The following is a 27,783-nucleotide window of genomic DNA, read 5'->3' on the forward strand; positions in this document are numbered from 1 at the left end:
GCCAATACGACACACATCACACAGACAAATATACAGACAATATCACATACCACACCCATACAAACACTAATTTCTTTTAAGTGAGCACATTCAATAAATTAAATGTGCTTGCTAGAAGTAGGTGCTCTAAGGTGCTCTAAGCACCTCAAAACGTGCAAAGAATCTTGGAAACTGCACACCGGGATGGGAAGTGTCTTAAACATGCCCCAAGAGCTACACACACATGGCCCTCTGAAGCGTAATAAGCACAGAGATGTGTAGGACTGTGTTCGTGTTATAGACGCACTCTACCACTGAGCTCCACCTCACGTCCAGAAAAACACTTCTGAATGTGCAGGCATAAAAGGAAGTCATACAGGGGACACCTAAGAGACACTTTTCAAGCGCTGTGCCTAGAATGCAACAGGTACTCCAAGTCAGAGCACATAAACAGACCTTGGTCACACAGAGAGAACACTCAGCCCTCAGCCCACAGAGCTGGGACCACTACACAAGAGAGTTACTCTGGCCCCTGACATGTGGACAAGCCTGCCAGCTCCTAGTATGACCAATGGCGGCACATCCTTTCTTCATTGCTGCTGCATTGCTATACCTGGCCCCGGCTTCACCTCCAGTTCTGACCTTTGCACTCTATACACCTCATCTAATTGTTTTACAATGTGCTGCAGCCATACCAATGTCCTATAGAGTAACTCCAATGGAATCACTCTTGACTAGAATTAAAACCACACAAGTGAGAGCGCCCCAGCTTATTTCAGTTGCAGTCAAGGCCTTTTGAACTATTTCCAGCACCCGTTTGGAAACGCTATTCCTTGCTCAATTCTACTTGCCTTCTACCACTCTTGTATTTGGAAATGGAGATGTTCGATTTATCCCCAAGCAGGTTCCCCTTCCTGGCCCCATTTCCATCTTCAGGAAGCTTTTCCCTAAGCCTTCTCTGTAGTTCAAATCTCCCCTAATCACTCACACCCACGTAATTCCAGCACTACCTGTGACTTCTGACTACATAGCAAGTGTTGGCTCTCCAACCTCTGAGAGTGCTTAGCTCTCTCTTTCTTGCATGCAGCTTACCACTGCCAACCTGCATCCAGCGTTCTGGCGAACTTCTTTATTACATGCTAAGCTCTATGTTCTTTGGGACAAAATGGGTTCAACTTGTTGGTGTTCTCTTGACATGACCAGCCCCATGTCTTGTCCTGTGTGCAGTACACATGCAAGGCATCTACAGCTGTAGAATCAAAGCCTGGTCACAGTCAAGCTCACTTTAATTTCCTGCCCTTCTGTCTGCCATCTTTGTCGAGCATAATTGTCCCTTGCTTATATTAAAGCCTCAGACACTGGGCAATGGGCTTAAAGGGAAATACAAAGAAAGAAAAAGAGGTAAAGAGTCCAGGAGGTGCTATTTTCTGCCCTTTGGTCCACAGATGCTCAGGCCCAAGCAAGAAGTTAGTTTAAGATGGGGCACATGCTCCATCTGAGGTGACCTTCCACAGGTCTTGAGACAGTGTGCAAAAGAGGCTAGCGTCTGACCATAGGCTCCAAGGGACAGCCAGAGGAGAGGTGAGGGTCCTTATCAGGAAAATCGCTACCAAACTTTAGTTAACGATACAATGAGCTTAACAGGAAGAAAGCGTGGAGACAAATGCTGGGTCCAGCAGAGTTGCACCACCCGCAGCAGCAGAGTGTGTGTCTGTCAGTGACCCTCAAGCTAACCGGGTCTACACAGAGGGACGAGAAATGAGCGGCTGTCAAGAATAAAGTGCTACCAATGCAATACTTGTAACGATTAAGCCGACACAGGCCATTTTTCATGCTTCTGTGTAGGAAATTTGCTTTAGAAATCTAAACTTTACGCCAGCAATCATTTGCATTGTAATGACAATGGCCTGGGGTCCTCTCAAGGGAAAAATGTGGGGAGACATCTGATAAGATAATGGTAGTATGAGTCGAACTATTAATGATAATTTCATTTAAGAAAATGGCTACTGCCTCTCACCCTGCCAAGACAGCACTTTCTTTTCAGGGTTCCTCGTCACTTAGAAGAAGCAGGTGAAACATGACCATTATCTTTATTAAGTCCCAAACTAGCTTAAAGGCACAGGTGGCTGACTCTGGCATGTCTTAAAGTATGCAGCGTTTGTGGATGTGCATTCTAAGGAAATTACACAGTATATAAAGGGAGCCCACCCAATGTCAAAAGATAACTTTTAGGGCAGAAGAATCAGTAAATGCTTGGCCTTAAGATCCTAAGTTTAGATTCTTAGCACCCACGTGAAAATCCAGGCACAGCAGCAAGTCTAAAACCCTAACATTAGGGGTGAGGAGAAAGGAGACCTGGAGCTCACTGGGCAGCCAGGCTCACCAACTCGCTGAACTGAGTTCAGTGAGAGATTCTATTCCCAAGAATAAGTGGGACAGCAATTGAGGGAAAGACCCAACATTTACCTCTGGCCTCCACATGCATATGCATACATGTCTACATATGTGCATGCATGACCGCACACATGTACATATCTATGAATGCATATACATATAACATCATTTCATGTCTCATAATCTTTTCAAAGATATCTATCACCATCTCTCTATCTGTCTCTCTATCAATCATCTATCTATCTATCTATCTATCTATCTATCTATCTATCATCTATCTATCTATCTATCATCTATCTATTTATTATCTATCAATCATCTATATATGTATCATCTATCTATCTATTTATCTATCTACCTACCTATCATCTGTCTATCTGTATGTTTATCTATACATCCATCCACCTTCTATTTATTTACATTAATTTTCTGCTGTGGGACAATGGTCTTTTATCCTGCCACTTGTATATTTTTAATAAAATGCTGATTGGCCAGTAGCCAGGCAGGAAGTATAGGTGGGGCGATGGTGACCAGGCAGGAAGTAGAGGCGTGGTAACAAGAATTATGGGAAGAGGAAAGTTTCAAACTGCAGTCGTTACCCAGACAGAGAGGAAGTCAGACATAGAGCAAGCAAGATGTGACTGCCTCGCTGAAAAAGGTACCAACCCACGTGGCTAACACAGACAGGAATTATGGGCTAATGTAAGTTATAAGAGTTAATAAGAAGCCTGAGATACTAGGCCAATCAGTTTATAATCAATGCAGACCTCTGTGTGTTTACAAATGGCTGTGGGGCCTGATGGGACAGAAACCTCAGTCAACAATTTTCTACATAATATCTTAAGTAAAAAAGACAAAGCTAAATCACATTTACTCAAAATCTCAGGGAAAAGTTGGCATGCCAATATATGTCTTTCAATGGTGGCAGAGAGATGCAGCCCATCAACAACCGTCACCACCAACCCGAGGAGTCCACTTCCTCCCTAGAGACCTCACGCAGGTAAAGTTGGATTCCTGAGTGTTCTGTGAAACAACATTTCAGGATGAGTCAGAGAGAAGCCAAGTTAGGGAGATTATTACAGAGCGATGAGTCATGGGGGATGCTTCCCATGCTGGTACTCAGAGACAAAGAGCAGTACCCATCCAGGACATGGGCGTGGCGCTCTCTCTCTCTCTCTCTCTCTCTCTCTCTCTCTCTCTCTCTCTCTCGATATCAGCAGCAGTTAGGTGTCTACTCTGGCTGCATATGGGATTCTCTGCATTTAAGGTCACTTTGTATTCAAGGATGTGTTCTGTAGAATGGGTTAAAGATTAAGTAAAGTTTAAAAGTTAAAGTTTAAAAACTAAGTGAAAACATGGACGAGCTCGTTTCTTTTCTTTTTTTTTTTTTTAAACCTTAAAGAATTTCCCTTGGTGAATGAAATTGTAAGGTATCTTCAGGGGGTGTGTATGGTTTAGATTAGGGAAGAGAAAGGGTGTTGCCACAGTTAGACTCAAGGCCACAAATAAGCACAGTTGATCATTCTTTTTGGAGGAAGCTTTCGGAAGCAGATACTATTTCTCACGTTAACTTTGGATCTGTCAACTGTTTTGAGGTTTCTGAGTTCAAGTCAAATTTCAGAGTAAGACGCTTCTTTTCCCTCCCCGTATCTTAATTGTCTTGTCTTCCTATTCTGCCTCACTTTGAACAAGAGCTCCAGTTTGAATAAGCCATGTCATAATCGGTGAGAAGCGTCAGTGCAGGACTGCATCACTAGCCATGCCAGAAGGTCTACACAGTATAGTGGATGCCAATGCCAGCACTCCGGTGATGTGTTTCCTGGATATTCATTAGAGCTATGAGACATTCACCAGATGCGAACAGATGAGCTCGGTGCTTACCACTTGTTAAGTGCAATGCAGGTGTCAGGCTGATTTTCAAATACCGTGTCTCAGAGACACTTGTGGATCATTCTAAAAACACAAATGTGCTGAAAAAAACTGGTGGTCGCACCCACCTCTACCCAGGGATCCCCGGTCCCTTACAAACTGCTTTGGATTTTTCCAGCTTCATATACAGTCTTTGAAAAAGTTACACAGTGAGATATTCGATAATGCACCTTCACAGAGTCTAGTCCTTGGACTGGGAAGATGACTTGGGAGGTACAAATGTTAGCAGCCCAAGCATGAGGGAAGAGCCTGAATCCCCAGGATCTGTGGAAACGCCAGTTGTGATTATCCGTAATTAGAGAAACTTACAAGGAGATAAATGGTGGAAATAGAAAATTTCCCAGAAACTCCTGAGTCAGCTAGCCTGATATATACAATAGAGACCCTGCCTCAAATAATGTTCTCTGCCATCTACATATGTAAAACACACACACACACACACACACACACACACACACACACACACACCAGACACACACCCCCAGCCCCAGACACATACACAAACATTCCCTTATAAAACTGATTGACAATCAGATGTCTTCCTTGGCCGAAAGACAAATGCAAAGGTGTCCTTATTTAAGCCCAGGACACCAAGAGGACAAAGCAATGCCAATGGCAAGGATAACAAAGGAAAACACACCATACATTATTCGCTGCTGTGGGTCATTACTCTTTCAAATAAAATAGCTGCACTTGAAAACACAGGAACTATGTTTTATTATAATCTTTCCCCAGCATCCTCGTCAGTAACAACAAAACAGGCTGGGTCGTACGGATGCTGTTTATTACCCAAAGCCAGGGAAAGGGAAGTGTTGTCTTTGTGGGGCTCATTACAGTCCTGACATATGGTAGGAAAATTGTCTTCACCCAGCCAGGCCAACCACACCCTGAGGAACCCCACCTGAAGCTCGGCTGTTTTACAACATGAAACAAATGATTTTAATCAATGAAATGGGAAATTCCAAACACTTCTGCCCCCAGGCTTGCTTCTGGTATGATGTAACTGTGGGTTTGGGGTCTATAAACCCTATCTTTTCCTGCCTGGCTTCTGGCTCTGGATTTCTTTCTGATACGGGCCCGTTCTTGACCGCAGGCAAATAAAGTATTCTTGGTCTGCTCTTCATTGGCTGGCTTTCTCCTGTGTCTTACATGGGTATCACAAAATGTACTTCTCCTGTCCCAGTACATTTAAAGGCCCCAGCACCAATACAGTGCCATGTAACTAATGCTGCACACACCGTCAGGAGATCTCTCTCCCAGAAGTTGAATTCTGAGCATCTCTAAGGGATACGAGGGTATATGTGTGACTGGCAGTGGTCCAGATTGATTTTCACGAAAGACTGAAGGACAAGAAGGAATTCTACAGTGTAACAGCAGCAAAAGTGAAAAAGAAGCACTCGGCTGGCCTAGTCTGAACACTTTTCATGCTCGACCTCTTGTGTAGTATGGCATCCACTGTTCTACAGCCTGAATAAGGTAAGAGATGGCACCTTCCCTGTGGGGTAGGACAAGGATGGCACTCTCCCTGTGTAGAACATGATGTTTTAAGAAATTAAGAGGTTAGCACAGGGACCTGAACTTGAATGCACAACCATTTATCTCAAGAACGTGATTCTTAAATTATGTGCTTTAAGATTGAGGTTTCCTGAACAATCAATCCAATTAAAACCAGAAGATCATGGCATAGTAGTGTGCAGTGTTAACCCCAGTACCTGGCTGGTGGAGGCAGGAGGATCATAAGCTTGAGACGAGCCAGGGATACTTATATAAAGATCAACCTGAGCCACATAAAGAGCTCAGTCTTCAAAACAAAACAAGCAAGGGCTGAAGCTGGCTGTAGTGGCTTTCTAGCACTTGGGAGATAAAGGCAGAAAGAAAAGAGATCGAAATCGTCCTTGGGTACATAATGAGTTTTAGATCAGTCTAAGCTTACATGAGACATGTTTCAAAAATCCATAAACAAAAGCAAACAAACCAACACCCCAAATGAAAACTAACAAATCTAAAGCGAGGCATGGATTTGAGGTTAGAGTAATCACAGAGCATGAGGCAGGGCTTTAAGTTTGATGCAGAGGACCACCAAAAACAAGCAAATAAACAAATGAATGAATGAATAAACAAACAAAAAGCCAAACACAGAATTTTTAGGTGCAGAAGCAGATCTGACACTTTGGAAACCTGCCAAGGAAATGGATCATGTATGTTTGAAAGCAGTGCAGATTCAACCCGTGAACTTGGGCTGCCTAAAAGCTGGGGTAATGGAGGCCATAGCTCTCTACTTCCTCCTCACATACCCGACAAGGAAGAACAGAAAGAACAAGGACATGGAGACACACCTCAAAACGGACATGCCTTTGAAATTTTCTGCTTGAGATTTTTTCAAATAAAGAACAACATTGCATTTTGACTCTGAAGTACATTTTCTTTTAAAACAGTGTTTTCTATCAATGATCCTCAGGGAAATTGAGTCTAAGAAGAGATGCCCCTACAATTCACCTCATCTGTGATGGGAAAGTGACTTGCTGACCAGCACAATCCAACAGTGGAGGGCAACCTCCCCCTTCTCTATACGTAGAGCATATTCTAGGTAAAGGAAGAAGTTACTATGAGTGCAAGCTCGTAAAGATCCTCCAGCCTCAGCTCAAAAGAGCTGAACTGTGATCACAAGGTTTGCGAGACCAGACCCAGCTGAAGGAACAGGCTGTGACAATGACATGGGAAATGAGCAAATGCGGCACCTCCCAAGGAGGCCAGCGCTTTTACCTCTCCACCCTCTGGGCCTCCCTTCCCTGCCCTGACTCATGCATTCTAAGTGAAGTTTGACAATAACCATGCCTTTGAAAAGGAACCCCGCTTATCCCAGATCCATCCTCCATATCTGGCTGTATCCGCTACATGTTCACCATCCTAAGATGACAAAGGGAATTCTGACTGCCTTTCCATCCTGATTAAATTAAATACACTGGATCAAGCCCAAAGCACTCCCATAAATGCTAGTTATTTTGCTGTTACTTAAAATATATGGACAAGAGAGACTATGGGTAGGCCAAGGTCAACTCGAAATTTAATCGGCATAACCCTTGGACTATAAATTCCAAGGAAAGCTCATTCTTAGATATAAAAATGTCAAGGTTAATCTGAAGACTTTAGATTTTTGATTATAGCAACATTTTATTTCTAAGTAATAAAAGTATGAATGTAAAATTAACACAACAGTGTCTGTTGATAGGCGTGGATGAGGAGACAGATCAGGCATCGAGGACAGAAGACTGTCACTCAGTCGTAATAGCATCCAGAGAAAGTCCCAGTCTTGCCCATTTTGTCTTGCTATGAAGGAAGCATTAATTCCATTACCAGGAAGACATATTTTCTGATAGACAGCATAAGAATCATCCATGAAGATAAAATGTTGTATGGACAAAAATCTCCACAGTAAGGCTTCCCTTTTGTCCCATTTTGCTTAAACTGAAGGTGGCTCACTGTGAACTCAAAGATTTCCTTCCCACATTCTGTGTGGAAAAGCGCCGTGCACCAGATTAATATTAACAAGAAGAGGACTGCCTCCTGAGACACGGAATTTCAATCTCTGCCTCCCACATCAGAAAACTCTCTGCACAAGCAAGTGAAAGACAACCGAATATACGGTGTGGCCTTTTTCTACGCCACACTGCTGACAGGAAGAAAAACTATTGAAAAGTTCAACTTTTCTGGACTGAAAATATTTTACACAAAAATTCTTAAGTTTATGAAATAAAAAAATGGAAAACAAACATTTTCAGTGCAATCTATAGCTCTTCAAATATATTCTTTCTAAAAAGCAAACACTTGACATTTGGCTCAGGAGTTACTCCGGAGACAGGGCAAAAGGAACTGAGTCTCCCACAGCACCCCTGCCTCTTCTCTCCATGTTCCCGTAACTGTTCTTTTATAGCAGAAACTGCCACAGCAAAATGACAAACACAACACAAAAAAGAACCAAGGGGCACCCAGTCGGCAGTGACACTCGCCCTATTAAAATGAAGTCAGTTGGTGTGGCACGCTGAAGAAAGTCCCCTCAATTTCCTTCCCCTCTAGATGGAGAGAAGTCTCAGAATCTCCAGCAACCTTGGTGAAACAACAATCAAACCCTGCCACACAGTCCATGACGGCCTCTGTGGCCCAGGACCAGGCACCCCATCCTTTGCTATTCCATATGAAGGGTGCAGGGATTGTGTAAGGCCTGAATCACCAGTATTCACACGACATTCCATCTAACAAAATGTAGGGTCGTTCTAACACAGCCACCGTTTCGAACTGTCGGTCATCCATATAAACGAAGAGTTCATCTGCTTTACTGACAAGGAAACTGAGAGAGGAGACAGACTCCAGTCCTTTCAAAACATCAAGGAGAAGCTTCTCACCCTGAAACGTCTCTGGCATCACAAAAAAGTCAGGATTTAGAGTCAGCTCTAGACGGTGTTCCCTTCTTCCATTCCCACTTAGTTCAAAATAGGCTACGCATGGTGGCATACACCTTTAATCCAAGCACTCGGGAGGTACAGGCAGGTAGATCCTGTGAATTCAGTCCGGTCTATATAACGGGGCCCTGTCTCAGACAACAACGACAACATTCAAGGTACTAGCGAACCCATTGGAATAAACTTACTGAACTGTTTACATTGATTCTAATGATGGCCAGAAATTCAGCTTCCTGGAGAGAAGACACACATCACATTTCTATGAACGGTCTTAATCCTCGATAGATACTTATTTCAGGGAGTAAACATGGCACATTTTCCTGTCTTTTCAACAGAGTGATACACACGTCAGGAAAATATGGGATAAAAAGCAGGCAGGAGGTGGCCGATGTAACTCTAGCCTAGGGATCCTTCCGGAACCCAATCCAGCCCCTGCAGTCGCTGTTGTAAGCTCTCTACAGCAGGGATGCTTTTTAAAATAAATAAATAAATAAATAGGGACTAGAGAGATGGCTCAACAGTTAAGAGCATCAGCTGCTCTTCTAGAGGACCTTGGTTTTATTCCCAGAACCCAAAGGCAGTTAGCAATCATCTGTAATTCCAGTTCTAGGGGATCCAATGCCCTCTCTGGTGTCCACAGGTACTGTGGCACACATGCATGCCTACAGGCAGAAGACCCATTCACAGAAAATAATAATAAAATACCAACCATCCCCCCAAACAAAAAACAAAAAAATATTATTTGGAATTTAGTACAGACTTCAAGGACATTTTTCTTCTATGAAGCACTTCATTCCATTAGAAAATAATAGTTGCTACCCAAGTATATTTCATTTTTCCAGCCCTGAGAGACAGGTTATGAAAAAGTTAATGGTATCTAGAATATGGGCCTTATAAAAATAGAAGTTGAACCATTTCTATATTGTTTTTACACAATCTTCTTTGGTATAGCTGCTCATGAGTCTACAGACCGAGCTCTTGAAAAGACTGAATAGAACCGCTTGCAGTTCAAGGCAAGACTTTATCTCAGGGACGTCCTTCAAGGGGATTATTAGGGCTCTACCTCATTTTCCCTTTTTGCCTTTTGATCATGATGAGTTGAACAGGGCCTCTACATCACATGTTCCTGCCTGGATTTACTTTGCTACCACAGGTCCAATGCAATGGAATCAAGTGCGTATATATTCTGAAATCAAGAGCCAAAGTAACCCTTTCTTCCATATTAGTTGATTATCTTGTGTATGTTGGAATCACAATGAATGCTGACAAGAGATTGACACATACAGGAATCATGGGGAAAAGGGAGTGTGACAGTACAGAATGAAGTGGAGGATTCCAAAGGCAAGCGGTGGCTGTCCCAGGAAGGCATCACAGCCCCTGTCAAGACTGATACATAGATAATGAAATAAACGGTTATGGCTCCTGACAAAGAATAAGAGAATTCTAATTTTATCATAGAGCAAATATAATTGAGAAGCCTCTGCAATCAAGGATGATGCTAGAAGCACTGGACGACACAAGGAGACTCTGGATGAAATCTCATCAGCAACCCCAGGTGTACATGCAAACCTCCCACATGACGCTGCCACACTGCAGCAACCCCAGGTGTACATGCAAAACTCCCACATGATGCTGCAACATTGCAGCAACCCCAGGTGTACATGCAAAACTCCCACATGATGCTGCAACATTGTAGCAACCCCAGGTGTACATGCGAACCTCCCATATGATGTTGCAGCATTACAGCAACCCCATGTGTACATGTCAGCCTCCCACACGATGCTGCAGCACTGCAGCAATCCCAGGTGTACATGCAAACCTCCCACATGACGCTGCAACATCTTGGTTCTGTGAGAAAGAACTGGTTATTAGATAAAGACCACCAATACATATTCAGCTCCTGGGCCACATAAGTGATAAAGGCAAAGAAAAATTCCACTGGTCAACCCTGTGTCTACAGCAACTTCATCACCGAACCCTACAGCAGTTAAGAGTATTCCATGAGCCACTGCTTTCCATGAGCACGAAATGTTCTTCTAGTGAGTGGTATCTGTGTCGGCGGAAGTTAGATCTGTTCCCATGCGATACCTCACATTACATCAATGTAATTTCTAGGGGAATTCAAGAGACCCATCTAGAGAAGACTTTGAAAATAGAAGAAATTCACAGCTAAATAACCTGAGACATGGGGTGTTGGGGGGAGAAGAAAAGGACTTGGAGAAACTAAGGAAAATGAGAACATTTCACCATCAAGAAATAGAAACTTTTTTACCCTGAAAATGGCAATGAGCAAGTCAAAGGATAATGAGGCTGAAGGCTGAGGTAATGACGAGGTACAAACGGCTTGTACAAAGGTAAAGACACTCAGATCCAGAACGAGTGGTGGAACCGCATTTCCAGCGTCTCTCCTGGAAACACGGGTGTTCACTACACTTCATGGGTGTAGTGAAGGTGGCACTTAAGACAGTGGGACACTTGGACTTTGGGTTCCAGGGTCACCTGCCACATCAGGACAGCAAAGTGATCTTGTGAGTTCTATACACAAGGAAAGAGCTTGCTCCTTGAAGCACACCCGGGAATCGCCCAGAAAGAGAAGACCCAGTTGAAGGTTTACGTGCAAGGGCAATGTATTCCAGCCTGCTCGTTAGTAAAAGCAGAACATGAGTTCTGAATGCTCTTCATCAAGGGACGAGGGGAGCAGATTGTAATATACACAACAGACGGACAGACAGCCAGGGAGTACAATAACCGACGCGGTTGTATATTGACTTGGGAGTCACTGTATGGCATACTGTAAGAAGTGAGAAATGTGTTGGAGAGCTATGCCTGTAAATATGAGCGGAAATCTCCCCTCTGTGTGTACTTTTTCACACTCAGGGAAAGCTGTGGCAGGCTAGAGCTTGTTGACGGCGTTAGTGTAACACAGGGTGAACCTCCTGTAACTGACTTACTTTCATTTTGCTTTGGTCACTGTTAAGACCTACCAGCCTGTCATGTGTTCAGGAAGAAGGTGAAGGGCACTGTGCGTGGTCAGTGGGTCAGGATGGATGGAAACAGCTTGCGACGTCTCCCTAATTCAGATAAAACGGGCTAAGGGAGAAATGCAATAACTACTACCATTTATGGAAGGTTTACGAGATAGGCTATTGAATCCTGACACCAACTTCAGGAGTAGGGACCAGCACGACTCCCATGTCAAAAACTGGTGGGGTGCTGGAACACGAAACCCCTTGCTAAGGTCACTCTGCTGTTGAGTGACAGGGCTGGGATTTGAACTGGAGCAGTTTGGTTCTGAAGCTCACTGACTACCCCATGAACCGCAGCTGTTCTGAGCCAGCCCAGGATGCTGCTCAGAAGCGCTTAGGAAGGCTTATCATCTGGTAGTTGGTTTGTGCATTTATGGGGCAAGGGGCCTGAGGTTCTTGTCTCCACAGTGGGCCAGGTCACCTCCTTCTCGGCACCAAATTTAAAATCCCCACCTCACTGCAAGGTCCCGACTTCCTCTCCCAGCTTAGCTTCAGCTTTTGCCTGGGGCTGAGATCTGGCGCAAGGGACACAGTGGGCTGGACACTTGGCCTCAGGTGAAAAGACAGCAGCAATCTTGGGCTTTCAGATGTGAGCGGCGGAGTTTCAGAGCACGGCTATATTCGAAATTTTATAAGGACATTTGATGAGTCCTCAGAATTATTTCCAGGAATTTACCTGGGCTTATAGGTCTTACATTTCACTGGTGTTTTGTGTTGTACTGGAGGAAGAGTGGTCCTCATCTAGGACCCAACAGCTGCCACATCCCTGGATGGATAAAAATGTCTAATGGTCCAAGGTTCCCAGAGATAATGTGCCAGGAATGGTGGGAAGGAACATGGACCAGCTGACCTCAGAGCATTGGCGTATACCCTGGCAACTGAGAGCAGGCCTGGTAGCTTGGAAATTTACCTCAAGAGACATGTGGTGATCAGCAGAAGGTACCCATGTTTGGGTTGAGCATATGGGAATCGATATCACAAGTCTGTTCACCATTCTCCAGACAGAGTTAAATGATGCAGAGGGAGCAGGCAATGGCAGTTCCTTGGGGCAGGGGGTGGAGGGGTGAGGGGTTTGTGGGTAAGCATGAAGGGCAGCAGAGGGCCAAGGTGGCAAGGAGTTTAGGCGGCCAGGGGAGCAGTGAGAACCCGAGGGAAAGGGCTCACAGTATCAGGGATGGGTGAGAACCAAGTGAGGCCTGGCAGGAGCAGGCAGAGTCAGCGATGGAGAGGAAAGGACCCGAGGCATTCATTCACAAAGCCCGGAGTCAAGTCCAAGTTCCTGTGCATATGAGTGTGATCCCCTTGAGCCTCCGGTCCCAGTGGAAGATGTTGCTGTATTTCTTCCTTGGAGCTATGGCAGGCATTGGGGAACAGAGCTAGTGGAAGGCACAAGTTTCTCCGTAGTATGCACCTAATTCAGTGGCTATGTGTCAGAACTTGTGTTTATTATTATTATTATTATTATTATTATTATTATTATTATTATTATGTTTAAAATATCTGTATTGATTTGAAGAGCCAAATCCAAGCTAGCTTTTCTCTATACAGTTCCCTCTCTGATCAAACTCTACCAGAGCTTTCGGGGGCCCTCTTGTCCACTTGGTTTCAACCATGGCATATAAGTGTTTGAATAAGCAGCACCCTGGTTTCCAATAGCTTTAGTCTCTTAACATGCCTGCCTGAGAAAATGCAAGGCTTCCAGGAGGATTTAGTTTCTTTCTGTCAATACAGGGCAGGCCTGAAGGGTAGCTCATTGGGCCTCCTCAACAAATTCAGAGGGGTTTCTCATAGACCAACCTATCTCCAGGCCTTTCACAATGTCCAATGTACTCCTGGAGGAATTCCTTATCACACCACCTTCCTTTGTTTCATTGATCTCTCTTTAAAGGGCGTCATCTCCTTGCAGATCAGAACGTCTGTAGCCACTGGATAAAATCTATCTTTGTTGCTCTAACATCTGGCCATATTTAGCCTTTGACTCTACACATGAGCCCCGTACAGTGGTCAGAACTTGAGATGCTGTGGAAGTAGTGACTGCCTAACTCATGCTCGGTGCCCCCTCCCTTCTGAGAGCCAGTCTTCACCTCAGCTTGAGTGGGTTTATAATCAACAGGGAAGGCGGCACTAGGTCTGTCTCAGGGAGTTTCTGTAAAGATCTGAGGGTAATGCCATGTCATGGGCTGGGTCCCAGGGTAAATGAGAAGTGAGCTGAGCACCAGCATCGCTCACTGCACAGCCTGACTGCAGACATAATGTGACCAGAACCTCCTCCACCTGCCTCCATGACTCCTCCACTGTGAGGGGCGGGACCCTCAAACTGTCAATCAAAACGGACTCTCGCTAAAGGCAGGCATTCTGTCACAGCAGAGAGAGAAGATACTAGAAGTTATGAAAATTCCCTCTCCGTCCCACACTACTTTTCTATGTTCTGATGCACCTAATTTGTCCCAGAAGTCACTGTGTTTGGAAGTATTTTAGGCCACAGGCCTTGCCATATTAGATGCGTGAATAAAGCAAGCGGATGATAAAAATTTGCTCGAGGAAATCACTCTCCAGCACCTCAGAGCTGGGTAGGTAATTAAATCATAAATCACATCTTCATATAAACAGTCTAACCACATTTATTTAATTAATTCTAAGTTCTTACAGAAAATTTCTAGCATTTCTAATTTTTTCTTTTCTTCCAAAAGCAGTTCTATATTATTAGGGTTTATAGCTCACCAGTAGGAGATGAACTTCATTTAATAGATTAAAAAAGTAAACCAGGAAGAATGGAATGTAAATGCCTCGGCTCGTCGTAGGTAGTGAGCGGCACTGGAAAAGTAGTTTCTATTCATTTCAACTACGTGTGTGTGTGTGTGTGTGTGTGTGTGTGAGTGTGTGTGTGTGACTGTGTGTATATTGTATGTGTGTGAGTGTGTGTGTGTGACTGTGTGTATATTGTATGTGTGTGAGTGTGTGTGACTGTGTGTATATTGTATGTGTGTGAGTGTGTGTGTATATTGTATGTGTGTGTGTGTGAGACTGTGTGTATATTGTATGTGTGTGTGTGTGTGATTGTGTGTATATTGTGTGTGAGTGTGTGTGTGTGACTGTGTGTATATTGTATGTGTGTGTGTGAGACTGTGTGTATATTGTATGTGTGTGTGTGTGACTGTGTGTATATTGTATGTGTGTGAGTGTGTGTGTGTGTGTGTGTGTGTATGGCTATCAGAGTGTATGTATGTATGTGTGTGAGTGTGTATATGTATGTGGCTGTGTGTATATGTGTATTCAGACATCTGTACTGGCCTGCCCTTGGGGTTCTGGCAGGCTACATCCTCAGCTCTAGCCACTAAGAGCACATTCACTACTTTCCCTTTCAAAAGGGCCCTGCCCACCTCCCATCTCTTTCTCTGTCTGTCTGTCCCCCCCACCCTCTGCTTCTGTCTCTCCTCTCCTCTCTCTCTCCTTTTCTCCCTCTCTCCCTCTCTGTCTCTCTTTTCTCTTCTGCTGTTCCTGTCCCCAGAGGCCTGTCTCGCCGCTCAGCTTCCCTCTTTTTCCATTCCATTTCCTTTAATAAAAGTCCCTCCACGTGAATTCATGTCATTTGTGTCATTTGCATGGTGTCATTTGTGTGCCGCTTTTTCTAAATTACATCAGCTGTGAGTGTATGTGTGTGAGTGTGTGTATGTGTGTGCGCATGTATCTATGGTACGTGTGCACGCATGCACGCATGTGTATGAGTGTGCATGTATAAATGTGTACGTGTGTGTGCATGTACATATGTGTATGTGTGAGTATGTGGATATGTGTGCGCATGTACATGTGTGTATGTGCCAGTGTACTGGCTGATGACACGTTCTTAGGGTTGAGGATAGAGACCTAAGATGCCCTCCTTAGAGCAATGCCACAACTGTCACGGCACACAGTCCAAATCTAGAAATTGAGTCCCCTTTCTGGATGGCCCTGCTATCTGTGTCATTCACTCAATAGGTTCAATCAAGGAACACTGTGCTGGGGTCAGGACACTCACAGGTTTTTTTTTTTCTCTGGTGTTATGTGAACAAGATGGCTCTATCTACACCAAGGCTTATTTGACCTGCTATGTGCACTGGTACAAGAAGGAGAGTCAAAGGCTAGTGTGCTCATGAGAGCCTCCCAGTAGGTTCTCAGCACTGACCAGGATTTCCAGGGGTAAGATGTCAGCATGTCAGAGTAAAATGGACAACAAAGAGCTGAACTTTCAGAGGGCAACCATCCTCTATGTTTTGTTGGCTTCTGGAAGGACCAGAACTGATGGACAAAACGGTTGTTCACAGATACGAAAATTCGAGTGGCGGGCTTTCTGACCACTCACTACTAAGCTGTTAGTCTCACAGGAGGGACACTGAAACATGTCTCCCCCTGACCTACCATCTAACTACAGTCTTCATCTTGCTTTCTGACCTACAGGATGCTCATGTTCCATTTGTGAATATGTGCAAGTGTATTATTTTGTTGCAACTGATACAACTAACCCTGATGTCGTGGTTGGGACGACTGGGAAACCACACAAAATAAGACTACGTGTGTGGCACCATCCTTGGCACCTTGAAGGGGCTCAATATCTGTCATAAAATGATTGAATGAAGCCTTGGGCTTGGGAATAAATCTACAGAAAAACACAATGAGATTGCTGGCAAGCCTGACGGCTGTTACACATAGAAAATGAATCACTAGTGAGACGTGAAAGTATCTGTGTAAGCCAGATCACCCTTAAATCAGCAACAGATATGGAAGAAGAAAAGTTTTTTATTTTCTTCCTGTTCTTTTTTTTGGGGGGGGTATTCTGACTTACTATTGATTTAAACTGTCATAAGGTAAACGCTGCAGGCAGACTCCCTGCAGCTACGAGGGAAATCGTGGCCTTCTCATGTGGTGATGTGTGTCCTTCCTACAATTCCTGGTAACATGCGCTGCCTCTGAGAGGTGCTTTGCTGAGTATCTTGTTCATCGCAGATTTTTACAGAGGATGCTTTGCTGTGACGTGTCACTGACGTCAGGGTTAGTAAACACCACATTTCAGCTAATGGCTAAAGATTATAGAAAAGATAGAGAAAGGGGCAGCCTAACTCGGTTTCCCTTTGAGTCTGGAGCCAACTCACTGCTACTGACTTGCTTACAAGACTGGTGCCCAGTCGTATGTCACAGGGCAAGGAGGTTCGACTTCCTCAGGGACTCCAGATAGCCCTCTGTTGGGCATCTAACTGGAACAACCCTAGTCAATCCCTAAACGTGAGGGCTGTAGAGGAGAGGAGCCACGCTAAGAAAGATGCTGTTTGTCCCTCAGTTACTTCATTGTGGGAGGGATACATCAGAAGTTTGGGAGAAGGAAGAGTCTTAATAAGCAGAACTTGAAGTGGTAAGAGAAATATTCTTAAAAGCGAGTTGAAAGAAAGAGAAACGTCAAATAAGCCTAGAGCTCTTGGGTTCCAGAATAGAAAGCCAAAAATAAGTTCAGGCTTCTAATGCAGAAGGAGGTAGAATTAGTCTCTATTGCTTTACTTTAATAACCAATGTTTTTCTTGAGTATCAGTTGCTTGATAGTTTTCAAAATACAACAACCTAGGCAGTTACGATTTCTCATCACGAGTTAAGTGCAGCACGTTTCTTAAATAAATGTTAAGGATGCTGAAGTGGGAATTAGATGAGGAGTTTCCTACTTGGCTCTAGCAATGCCTAAACACAAACAATAGCCTATGGTAGCTGGAGCCCTTCCGAGTCCTGACCTCACGATTTGATTAGCAATCTTGACCGTGACTTACATGGTTGCAGGGCGAAGCAGTCTAGAGTTCACTAAGCACTGCCCTGCACCTGGAATAATTTACTGGACGTTTCCAGATCAACATCTAGAGACACCCACTTGAAATTAGAGCTAGCGGGTGTGAACACGCTACTTATGATAGAGCTAAGGAGCAGGGTGGGCTCCACGACTCCATGCCATCCAAGGTTCCCTAACTTGCCTACACTCAGCGCGTTTCGCTTGCAGATGTGCCGCTGTTCTATAGAAGTGCTTGGCTCTGCAGCAAGGATGTAAAGAATACTATCAGCCCAGCAACAATGGCACATACACAAAGGACTGTTTGAACGGCATCGCCCTAAACAGCTTTGGGGTGGCTCTGCTTTATAAAACTGGCAGATGAGATGGTGTACTGCTAACTCATGTGCAAACTCAATTCTAAAAGATGAAAAAAAAATGAAACAAGCCTTTCTAGCTCTCAACTCTCAATGCCTTTTTATATAAATTTGGAAAAATGGGAAGACCTTTTTTCCCCAGTATTTTCCTTGTGCTCCTATTAATCGATGTCAGTGCTATTCCAAGCCCAGCACATTTCATTTCTATTTAACATTAGGGTAGAAAGGAACATACCAACAGACCAAACACACAATGGAAGCATGCAGCGGGGTCGGACTTAATGCAGCGGGGTTGACTTAATGCATGGGTATCAATGTGCACATAGAAGAGGCCAGGCATGTCACTTAAGCTAATGCGAGCAAAGGTCTGCACCGAGGGTCTAGGACATTCTAAACAGGCCTGAAGCAGAGGAGGAGATGTAGAGGGGAAAGGAAGCTGAGAAAAATGAGCAGGGAATGGGCAGGATGACTCATCTATACTTGAACGTCTGACCTGTTAGGTGGCCGTCGCCTGCAGCCGGGGCGATGCGAATGTAAGGTGTTGTAAGCTGAGTCACGATTATCGCAGCTAAGGCAAAGGAGGATTCCCAGGTCAGCATGCATGAGGGAGAAAAAAGCCAGACTGAAGCTAGGCTAGCAAGAAGAATTCCCATCAGTACAGCAAACCATCTCAACTTTGTCCCGAAAACAGCAGAAAAGGAAAGAAAGAAAGAAAAAATAATAAATAACAGACACACACACACACACACACACACACACACGCACGCACGCACGCACGCACGCACACATACATACACAACAAATTTTTCATATTCTGAATTCTCTTATCTTAAGCCGTGCAGCTGGCTTAAGTGATGCTGTTGGAAGCTTTGCCTGAGACCCTGGATAGATCAAGGAACAGAAAACGAAGTAAAGCCCTGCCCCTTGCCCCCGAAGTGTGCCATCTGCACAGAACTGAAGGTTGACAGTGAACCCAGTCCAAATTGACTATGGTGAGAGAGTTCCCTGCTAACTCTTATGAGTTTTAAAATCTTATTCGACCCCTTAAAACTATGTGGCGATGTCACAGTGTTCCCCTCTCCCCATAACCACCTTTGCATAGAAAACCACATTCTTTCACTAAACACATTTTTATGTGATTTCTCTGATAGCTAAGTTTCATGTAGCTTTCTATGAGGAACCTTTTTTTTAAAAAAAAAGTCACCCCAACACAAAAAGAATAAAATAACCTGTCTCAAGGACAAACTAGAAGCTCCCCCTTGCCTTTGCTGTCATCGTCATAGCTAACATGTGCTATGTTAGGAAATATTTCAGGGTTTTGAAGTGGACCACGTTGGCCTCTTGGTGTGCCTACACAGCTCAGCAGTTGTTTTTAAACAGTTAACATTTATGACACGCAGATATTGGAAAAAAATAGAAAATTAAAACGTCAGTTGTAACACGATACAGCTGGAAAATGATGCAAAGAAAAAATATTGGAAAATTAAGATAGGCTTGCATGAAAGATCACTAATTTACACGGAGCAGCCTGGGTACTATTAGAAGTGTGACAGCGAATAAGGGAAATAGATCATGCACCATCTGCAGGCAATTAAAGCCCAAACTGCTGCCGCAGAATATTTCCAGCCATCCCCCTGTACCACTCAAATGGTGCTGCTCCTTCCAGCTAGCTGACTACCGTGACTGAGCTGGGAAGGGCCCCGCAGTTGATCTCACACTGCCAGTGAGCACGTTCGAGTTGCACCCTCCGGGATGAACAACACATGACCAAGACCATTTTCCAGACCTGACCCCATTCAGCAACTTTGAATGTAGCTGTAGTAAGTTTCACATTCTAAAACGCTGTTTCTGGGGCTTACAGCAACTCTGGGACCAGTGCTGGGTTCTAGGTTTACTTAGAGGAACATCTGATCTGCTCAATGTTTGTTAAAAAAAAAAAAGATTATTTTTTTAGAGAATGCTTGTCAAATACCACAAAAGTGACTCCTATGAACCCATCAGGCTCAGAAGTAGCTATGGACAGTAGACATTCATAACCCAAGAAAGATCTAAACTATAACCTGACACAGAGCCCATTATGGAAAATGTACATTATGAGTACTGGGGGCATCACTCTGGTCTGTTTTCTGATCTGTAGGCTGTGCTTGTGATTCCTGGGTTAGTTCAGTAAATGCCCTCTACCGCTGCCAGTGGCTCACCTCTTGCTTTTACAAGTTTTATCAGTAAACAGCCAAATTCAATAATTGTCCACCAAGACAGAGCTGAGACTACCCATGACGGAGAAGTCACATTCTACAAAGCCTGAAAAATATTTTTTCTTGATGAGTTGGCGTCTTAATAATTATTCTCTTAATTTATTGTCAGTGCTGGAGATTAACTCAGAATCTAGCATGGGCAAAGAACAGTATTCTGTTGTTGAGTTAGAGTTCCAGCCTAAAATCTGTCTTATCTGGCCTTGGATACTAAAAGTTTTCTGACCCCACTTTAATATGCTAGTAAGGTTAACTTATAAAAATGATACATTTGGCAAAATTAAGCCAGAGATTTCAATCCAACCCTTCAAGGAGAAATACTAGTGATTATTGCGGGCTCTTGAGGTGCGGCTGTACACACGGACACAGAAACACCCCGGGCGTGGGGCTCCGCATTGCCAGTGGGGTTGCAGGCAAAGTGACTGGGAGTTTGCTGAATTGCTCTTCCCACACTGCATTTCCTGTGACTCAGGAAGAACGAGGTTGGGGTGCGAGGAATCTGGGACCCATGGGACTATTTAGCTTCTTATCTTTTTAGACCCTTCCAGGGGTGAAGACATTCCTGGGTTTATATTATGAAGACAATTGTAGATCCAGAGGAGAAAATACTTCTCCACAAAACGCCGAATGCTGCAAGTGCTAAATCCATAGACTGAGCCCGAACAATGGTGGATTAGCACACACAAGTGCCCTGCTCTATCTTTTGTTTGCTCCTGAATTGAATGTGAGTAATTAAAAGGAGTCTTAATTGGCTTTACATCTCTGCACACTTCTAATTCCGTAGCACGATGGCCTAGAAAGGACGCTCTTTCTTTGAACAAAAGAATGAAAAGAAAAACAGTCCTGGAGAAACTTCTCCAACAGTCTAGTGATTGAAAAAAAAAAAAGAAAAAGAAAACACTCACATTTCTGAATACAGTTGTAAATTGTATCAGAACAATAGAAATCCTTCAGTTTCCTCAAGGTCTCCCGGCAAAGCACGTTATGACTGAATGCCAATCCAGGCCAAACAAAATGCCAAACTTACACACAGCAAGGCACTCCCCCAGGGAACAGTCACCTTAAAAACTGAATCTCAGAATAATAATTTGTTCTCCTCATGTCTGAGGATGACAGCCTAACTTCCTAGTTGTGCGGGAAAGATTTTAGCCTGTGTGGGCATGCGGACGTGGCTTCGGTTCCTAGCTGCCCTGTTGCTAGGGAAGGTACTACAAGGAGAGGAGAAAGTTAACATGTATGAACTTCCCCATGCATCAAAGCCCAACTCCGGAGAAATTCCCAAACTCTTACCAACTCAAAATCCTCACAAATGGATATATATGTCTTTGTGTCTAGATGTCAAAGCTCACAGGTTACTCTATAAGTAACACACAGAAGGCATGACAGAATTCAGAATTAAACTAAGGGGAAAACAGCAAAGCTCCAATCACGGTATCATCAAGGAGAGACATAATTACATTCTGATAGGGAACGTCTTGTCTTATGGAAGATTAATAGATACAGCTTAAACTGGACGTTACATCAATTAGAATGAACGTGGCTCATTTACCCCAGAAGAACAATTTATTTCTAAGACAGACTTTGCGTTTTAAGTGTACTTTGTCAGAACTGCTCACCCATAGAGCCTTCTGAAGTCACAAGGAAAGGTTTCTATCCTAAGAGTTATTATTTCTCCAAAGGATCTTAAAGTATATAAGGAAAGCACATACACTGTAATTGTTCGGATGTGGACCAAATGAGATTCAAACAACTGAATGAATAAAAATTTGCATGTGATTTGTAAAAACATAGTAAGTGCTTGGAGCTGTAAAAATAGTTAGAAGCTCTCCCGTCACCCCATGGTACAGACTGGTACTGGCAGAGTTCGATGCAAATGTGCCAGCCTAATACGTGGCACCTTCTTCTAATTCAATACAGGAGTGTGTGTAGTGCATTTACCTGCAATCCACAATCACACTGAAGTCATACCAACACAACTCTTCTCTGGACCCACAAATTAAAGGAAGAGGCATAAAAATATGGGCAACCCATCCTAAGAGAGGCGTCGGGGGCAACACACCTTAGCTTTGTTTCCCCTGTGTCTGATTTTTATAGGTCTTTATATTCGAGATGATGGATGTCAAAATACATTTTTAGAACATGATAAAAATAATCATAACATTAAATTTATAAATAGTATGAAATCTAGTCCTAAGCGACACCCTCTTTCTTGAAATTACAAACTAGCTCTTCAGGAAAACAAATCCACCCCCGGGCCTCCTCTGTGGAGAGACTTGTCAGCAATGGTTTCCTGGGAGCGTGAATCCCGTACACTCACAAGCTCCCTGAGGGAGGCAATATGTACCTGAGGCTCAGCCATGCCACCACACCGTCAGTGTAGCGAAGTACACTTGCAGGGTGAGACCTCTTAAATTTCAAACCTCTTTATTCCGTGACCCTGAAGTTATCAGATCAACCCATTCTTCTGTTCTGACCTAACAGTTTAGATGGAACCCTGAGCTACAAAGGGATGTTTTAGTGTAAAGAAGGGAAATGTTTCTCCTTGTCAAAGGGCTGGCTCATCAGTTTGTGTCCTGAAAGGGAGGCGCTGAAGCCATGCATGCAGGCCCTGAAGTAGCATACAACCAATCCATGTGCCTGGAGGGAGCCTGTTTCCTGACGTGTATACTGGACTGTGTTTTTAGGAGACAGCAGTGACTATGTTAGACAGGGAATATTAAACTGGGTTTCCCCTCCCCCCAAAGACATTATTTGGATAGGGTTTGGTGCTATGTAAATGTTTGCAAACGACTCAGAAAATCTGAGGGGGGTATTTAGCCAATCAGGCCATCTGACTGCCTAATCGCCCTTTCGTGAGTTGAAAAAACGAATTAGGATATCGATGAGATCTAGCCAATGGGAGAAGATGATCCAAACCACCATCCAATTCAATCTACCGTGAAAATAGCAAACTTGCCAGGTTTCCATATTTACTAGGATACTGTTTATGTAATTGTTTAATGATGGAGATGAACAGGGTGACAGAAATTTTAAAGCGTTCACATTAGATTGGTCAGTGACACGTTTCTGATAAAGAGAAGGTCAGATGATTCCATTTCTCAAAGGACCATCCATCACTTCTCTGCGGGGCGTGCAACACTAGCAGCGACAGGCGTGTGGGGGCTCTAGAAGCCCGGTTAGTCAGCTCACCGCCGAGCCCGCACACATTCTGCACTGTAAATACTAGAGAAGTGGTTGCCCCGTCCCTTACTTGAGACAACGGAGATGAAAAGGTGAGAAGGCATATTCCAGGGGCTTGTGAAATGTGCGGCTGTGACAGGACACATGAGGCCCAACCGACTGCCACCTGAGATGGAGGTATTTTTCCAGACCGTAAGGCTAAGTGGCATGTAATAATATAGTTCTCCAGAGGACTCCTCTAGTTCAGGGGCTGTGTGCACTTAGACCTGAGAGTATGGTGGGTGCCTGGTTCAAGGGCTTTGTGATACTGTGATAACTATAGCATATGGCAGGTGATAGAATATACTGAAAACCATAATTTAATTTTCTACTTATATATTAGAGTGTCAGTCAGGTAAGGCATAAAAAAGTCTCTGAAACTCCCTATAAACAAATTGGAATAGACACCACAAACCCCTGTGAATAAATAAAATACCAAGGAACTGAGCATGTCACCTAGGGCTTCTCACAGGACATGCAACCAGGAAGCCTTCGCTAACTCTACATTGGAAAGGATATGAGTGTTCATAAAATAGAAGGTATGAGGAGTAGGGAATTTTTCAGGGCCATCTCGGCACATTAGAACTGTCTCCTAAAATATTATGGTACTTTCAGTCAAAGAACTCATCCATTGTGACCCTGATTAAATCTCAAGTCATAGACCCAATGCTATCCTCTTCTCTTCGTGTCTAATGAAATCATCAAAGCCTCTTTATGGCCCTCCTGGTTTCTCTGGTGGTCTGGAGAGTGTGTTTCACGGCCAGTGTTAATGCGTTAAGACTTCATGTGAGTAGAGTGCTCGTATGCCTCGGAGTGCTTCCCCAGACGCTCCTGTGCATGACGGCTGAACCCTGAGGCTGCTGAGCCACTGCTACCCGAGTGCCAGCTCACAGGTCTGTGCCTTCTTCGGGGGGCTAACTGCGAGGAATGTGCGGTGGTGAGGATTCCTAGCCATGATCACTGCTCACACTTAAACCAGGCCCAAGAAACAGAAGAGCCACTGTCATGTCCCCTGGAGCCTGAGTTCATCAGTGAAAACAGCCCAGGCTGCACAACAAACATTCCAGGACATCACTAACAGTGGAAGGCACAGCCTGTGCCCGAAGCTCCAGTTACTTGGGAGGGTCACCTGAGCCCAGGTGTCTGGATCTAGTCTGGGCATTGGGGTGATGACTCATCTAAAAACCGGGTGTGTATGTATGCAGTATTTTACTCTTTTACATGTGAAGATTCACTGCATATATGTCTAGCAGTTATTATATGCTTAAGTTTAAAACATGAATACTGATATCATAGAAAATGATTAATATTCTTAAAATAACTTTTATAAAGATAGCCATTGAAGACTGCTGGGGCTCTAGCAGTGTGGCTGATTTTGAAACGTATCTCCATGAGGCAGTATCAGCTACCATAGGATCCTAATGCCTACATACATGCATGTATGTACACACTCGATATACACACATAAACTTATTTCAGCAAAGTTCCTAATATATTTTCGGATGTTTTCAAACACAGCATAAAACCAATTTCAGGATCACACAAACAAGGAGACTATCTCAGAGTTTTAACCTACCTTTTGTGGCCACTCGGACACAGTCAATTTTGGTTTCCTGTATCAAATGAAGAGGGAGAAATTATTATCCAGATTGTATTTAGATTGAGGGGAACGTAGTTCTAGAGCTCACTGTTTCCAGTGTGGCCTTTTCTCAGTGAGACACGCCCATGAGGCAGGCCCAGATATACTTTCTGCCACCAGGATTGAGGGAACAGACATTTCTGGGCCACAAAGAGAGAGGTGATGCTCTCAATCTCCGTCCTGGCGGCCCGTGACTCCTCTAGCCCTGTCCCTGCCCCCGTGTAACCGTCACTGGGGAGGAAGCTGCACCCCAGACGCTCCTGCCTCACACTGCTAACGTCAGTGGCCATGACATGTGGACCTGAGCTAAGCTGTGAAGCGGAGTGGGTGAGGCAGAAGCTAACAGCGCTTCCTTTCATGTCAGTTGTGCGGTCTCCTCCGCGCCCTAGGTTGGTCCGAGCAGGAAAAACAGGCAATTTCAGGATTGACTCAATAATAGCTTTTTGCTTTTTTCTTTACTTCCATTCCATCTTTCTAGGGCTCTTTTCTCTCAGAGGAAAGCAAGCCGTCTGATTTAGTCAGCTGCAGGATGCACGCCGTCTTGGGGCTGAGGCAAAGGGCCAGAATATGCTTCAGAGACAGATGCTCTGGACCTCACAAAATTTTAAATGCGCTGAATGTGTGTGTTGTAGCTACACCATCGCCGGGCAAACTAGTCAGCTAAGCAGAATGACTAGCCAACTTTCGGTGAGGCGAGAACTAGAAAACAGTCATGATCGTGTTGACAAGACGCTTTCCTAAACCACCAACGAAAACCACACACGCGCAGGTCTTTCCCTAAGTTTCCCTTGATAAAAATGACGTTTTAAAAATATAAAAACGTTTCCAACCGAAGCACGCAAAACCATGGCTGGATTTTGGTTTCACTGTGGTCTCATTTAACCCCTGCGTACATGGACGCCATCAAGAAAGAGCCTAATCCACAGACATCTCCCACACTTACCCCATTGGCTCTACTAGCGGCTTGGTAGTAAATTCTGTAGCTTTTGTGGGGGAGGAGGGGGGTGTTCCAGTAGCCGTTGTACGTCCTGTTGTCACCGATGGTGAAGGGCTGCGCGGCCTGGAGGCTGTCTGCGGGAAACTCGGCGGCGAAGTAGTACTGTGAGTTCAGGAGGGAGGCGTTCTGGAAGTGAATCGGCACGGGGTAGCACTTCAAGATCTCTGTTGTCTTCTTGGCCCTCCGAGGACGCTCCTCCTCCACAACTATTTGGTAGACACTAGAAAAAGCAGAAGAGAAGCAGCCGTGAGAGTTCACGGTCACTGGCCTGTTCCACTCTGTCTTCAATCGCCAGGAAGTTGGACACACTGGGGACAAAGGGCACAGTGGACCTGGTGGCTTGGACACAGTGGCTCATGCTCAATGCTCTTCCTGAGCCATTCCTCATGCAAAAAACCACAATGAATGAGCTAATGTGTGTGGGTGTGCGTGCATGCATCTGGAGGCCAGAGAGCAACCTTGCTTGTCATTCCTCACGATTTTTCTACCTAGTGTTTTTGCCTCTCACTGGGACCTGTGGCTGAACAGTTATTCCTCTCTCCCCAACACGACTATTACAAGTGCTCATCACCACTGAGCGTTTTACAGGGTAGCTCATCACTGGATACAGGTCTTAGTGCATATGCCGCAAGGACTTTACAAACTCTACACACCCCTCCCTGCACCGCCCAAATCACACACTTATTGAGAGTAACAAAACTAAAAATCTTAAAAATTCACTGGACAGTCTCCGCTGTCATTTTCTCATGTGGAACTGAAGATTTGTTTGCACTGAACTAATTCAGCTTACCTGATAAATGAAATGACATGAGGTTTGCAAAGGGAAAAGCAACATAGTATTCCCCTGAATTAGACTGTATGAAACACACATGAAGTTTTAACAAGTCACAAAACATAAGGTGATGTGATCAAGTCTGGTGATGTTCTTCCTTCCCATCTGTTCTCACACCCTGTACCCTTGGTGAAAAGAAAAGTCGATAGAAGCCAACAAGGGACCAGAACTCCCAAAGCTGAGGCTGCGCAATTAAAGTGACTTCTAAGAGAAGTCATAAGCAACACCATCTGAATCACGTGCAGGGCAGATGCGAATGAGAGTCTCTGACCCCTTGCACCAGGGCACCCCCCCGAAAAGCCTCCAAACTGCAGGAGAACGGGAAGGCCTGGAAATAGTGGAGTTTTGAAAAATTAAGGTGTTTGAAGTCCCCAGAATGATGGACACATGAAGCTGTTTTATAGGGGAAAAATATCTCTTCATGAGGAAAAATGAGAGAGAGAGGGACAAAGACAGAGAAGGAGGGAGAGGAAGAGAGAGAGAGAAAGAGACAAGGGGAAGGGAGGGGAGGGGTAGGAGGGAGGGAGAGCTTTCAGAAACCAAATCAAGATTAGATGAAAACCTTCCAGGCAAAGAGACATATCTTTTTCTTATACTATTAGAAAGAAATAGTGATTCCTTCAAGTAATGAGCTAACCCATGAGGTGTTCAGAACAATGTTATCGTGACTGTCGAGGGAATCATGGGGAGGGTGCATGTCACCCAACTTTCCCAGGGGCAGCCTCTACTGGTTTCGTCTGGTCTGCATGGCCTCTGAATCTGCAGTCAGCCAATCTGTCTACCTCTGGGAACACAACCACTTAACACACTCTGTTACAGTCATAAAACACATGCTGCCATCAGCCTGCCATTCTCTCTAACTAAAAATCAATTATTTTAGGGCATCCGAGTGATGCTGTGGAG

The 27,783-nt window shown here is 44.3% G+C and overlaps 1 protein-coding gene across 5 annotated transcripts in view; it reads right to left on the bottom strand.

The window, feature by feature from the left end:
• Window positions 1-27,783, bottom strand: part of Ptprm (protein tyrosine phosphatase receptor type M) — a 698,333-nt gene that overhangs the window by 219,012 nt on the left and 451,538 nt on the right. For 4 of the 5 annotated variants that reach the window (XM_087902425.1, XM_087902421.1, XM_087902424.1 and 1 more), the window contains exons 12-14: window positions 25,995-26,268; window positions 24,989-25,025; window positions 18,435-18,509 (exon numbers count right to left, since the gene is read on the bottom strand). In XM_087902425.1, the coding sequence (XP_087758551.1) occupies window positions 18,435-18,509; window positions 24,989-25,025; window positions 25,995-26,268 (386 nt within the window). The remainder of the gene's footprint in view (window positions 1-18,434; window positions 18,510-24,988; window positions 25,026-25,994; window positions 26,269-27,783) is intronic. The other variant, XM_087902423.1, reaches the window with a different exon arrangement.

This window comes from Myodes glareolus, chromosome 27 (genome assembly GCF_982192425.1).
Source record: "Myodes glareolus chromosome 27, mMyoGla1.1, whole genome shotgun sequence".
NCBI classification, from domain to species: Eukaryota; Metazoa; Chordata; class Mammalia; order Rodentia; family Cricetidae; genus Myodes; species Myodes glareolus.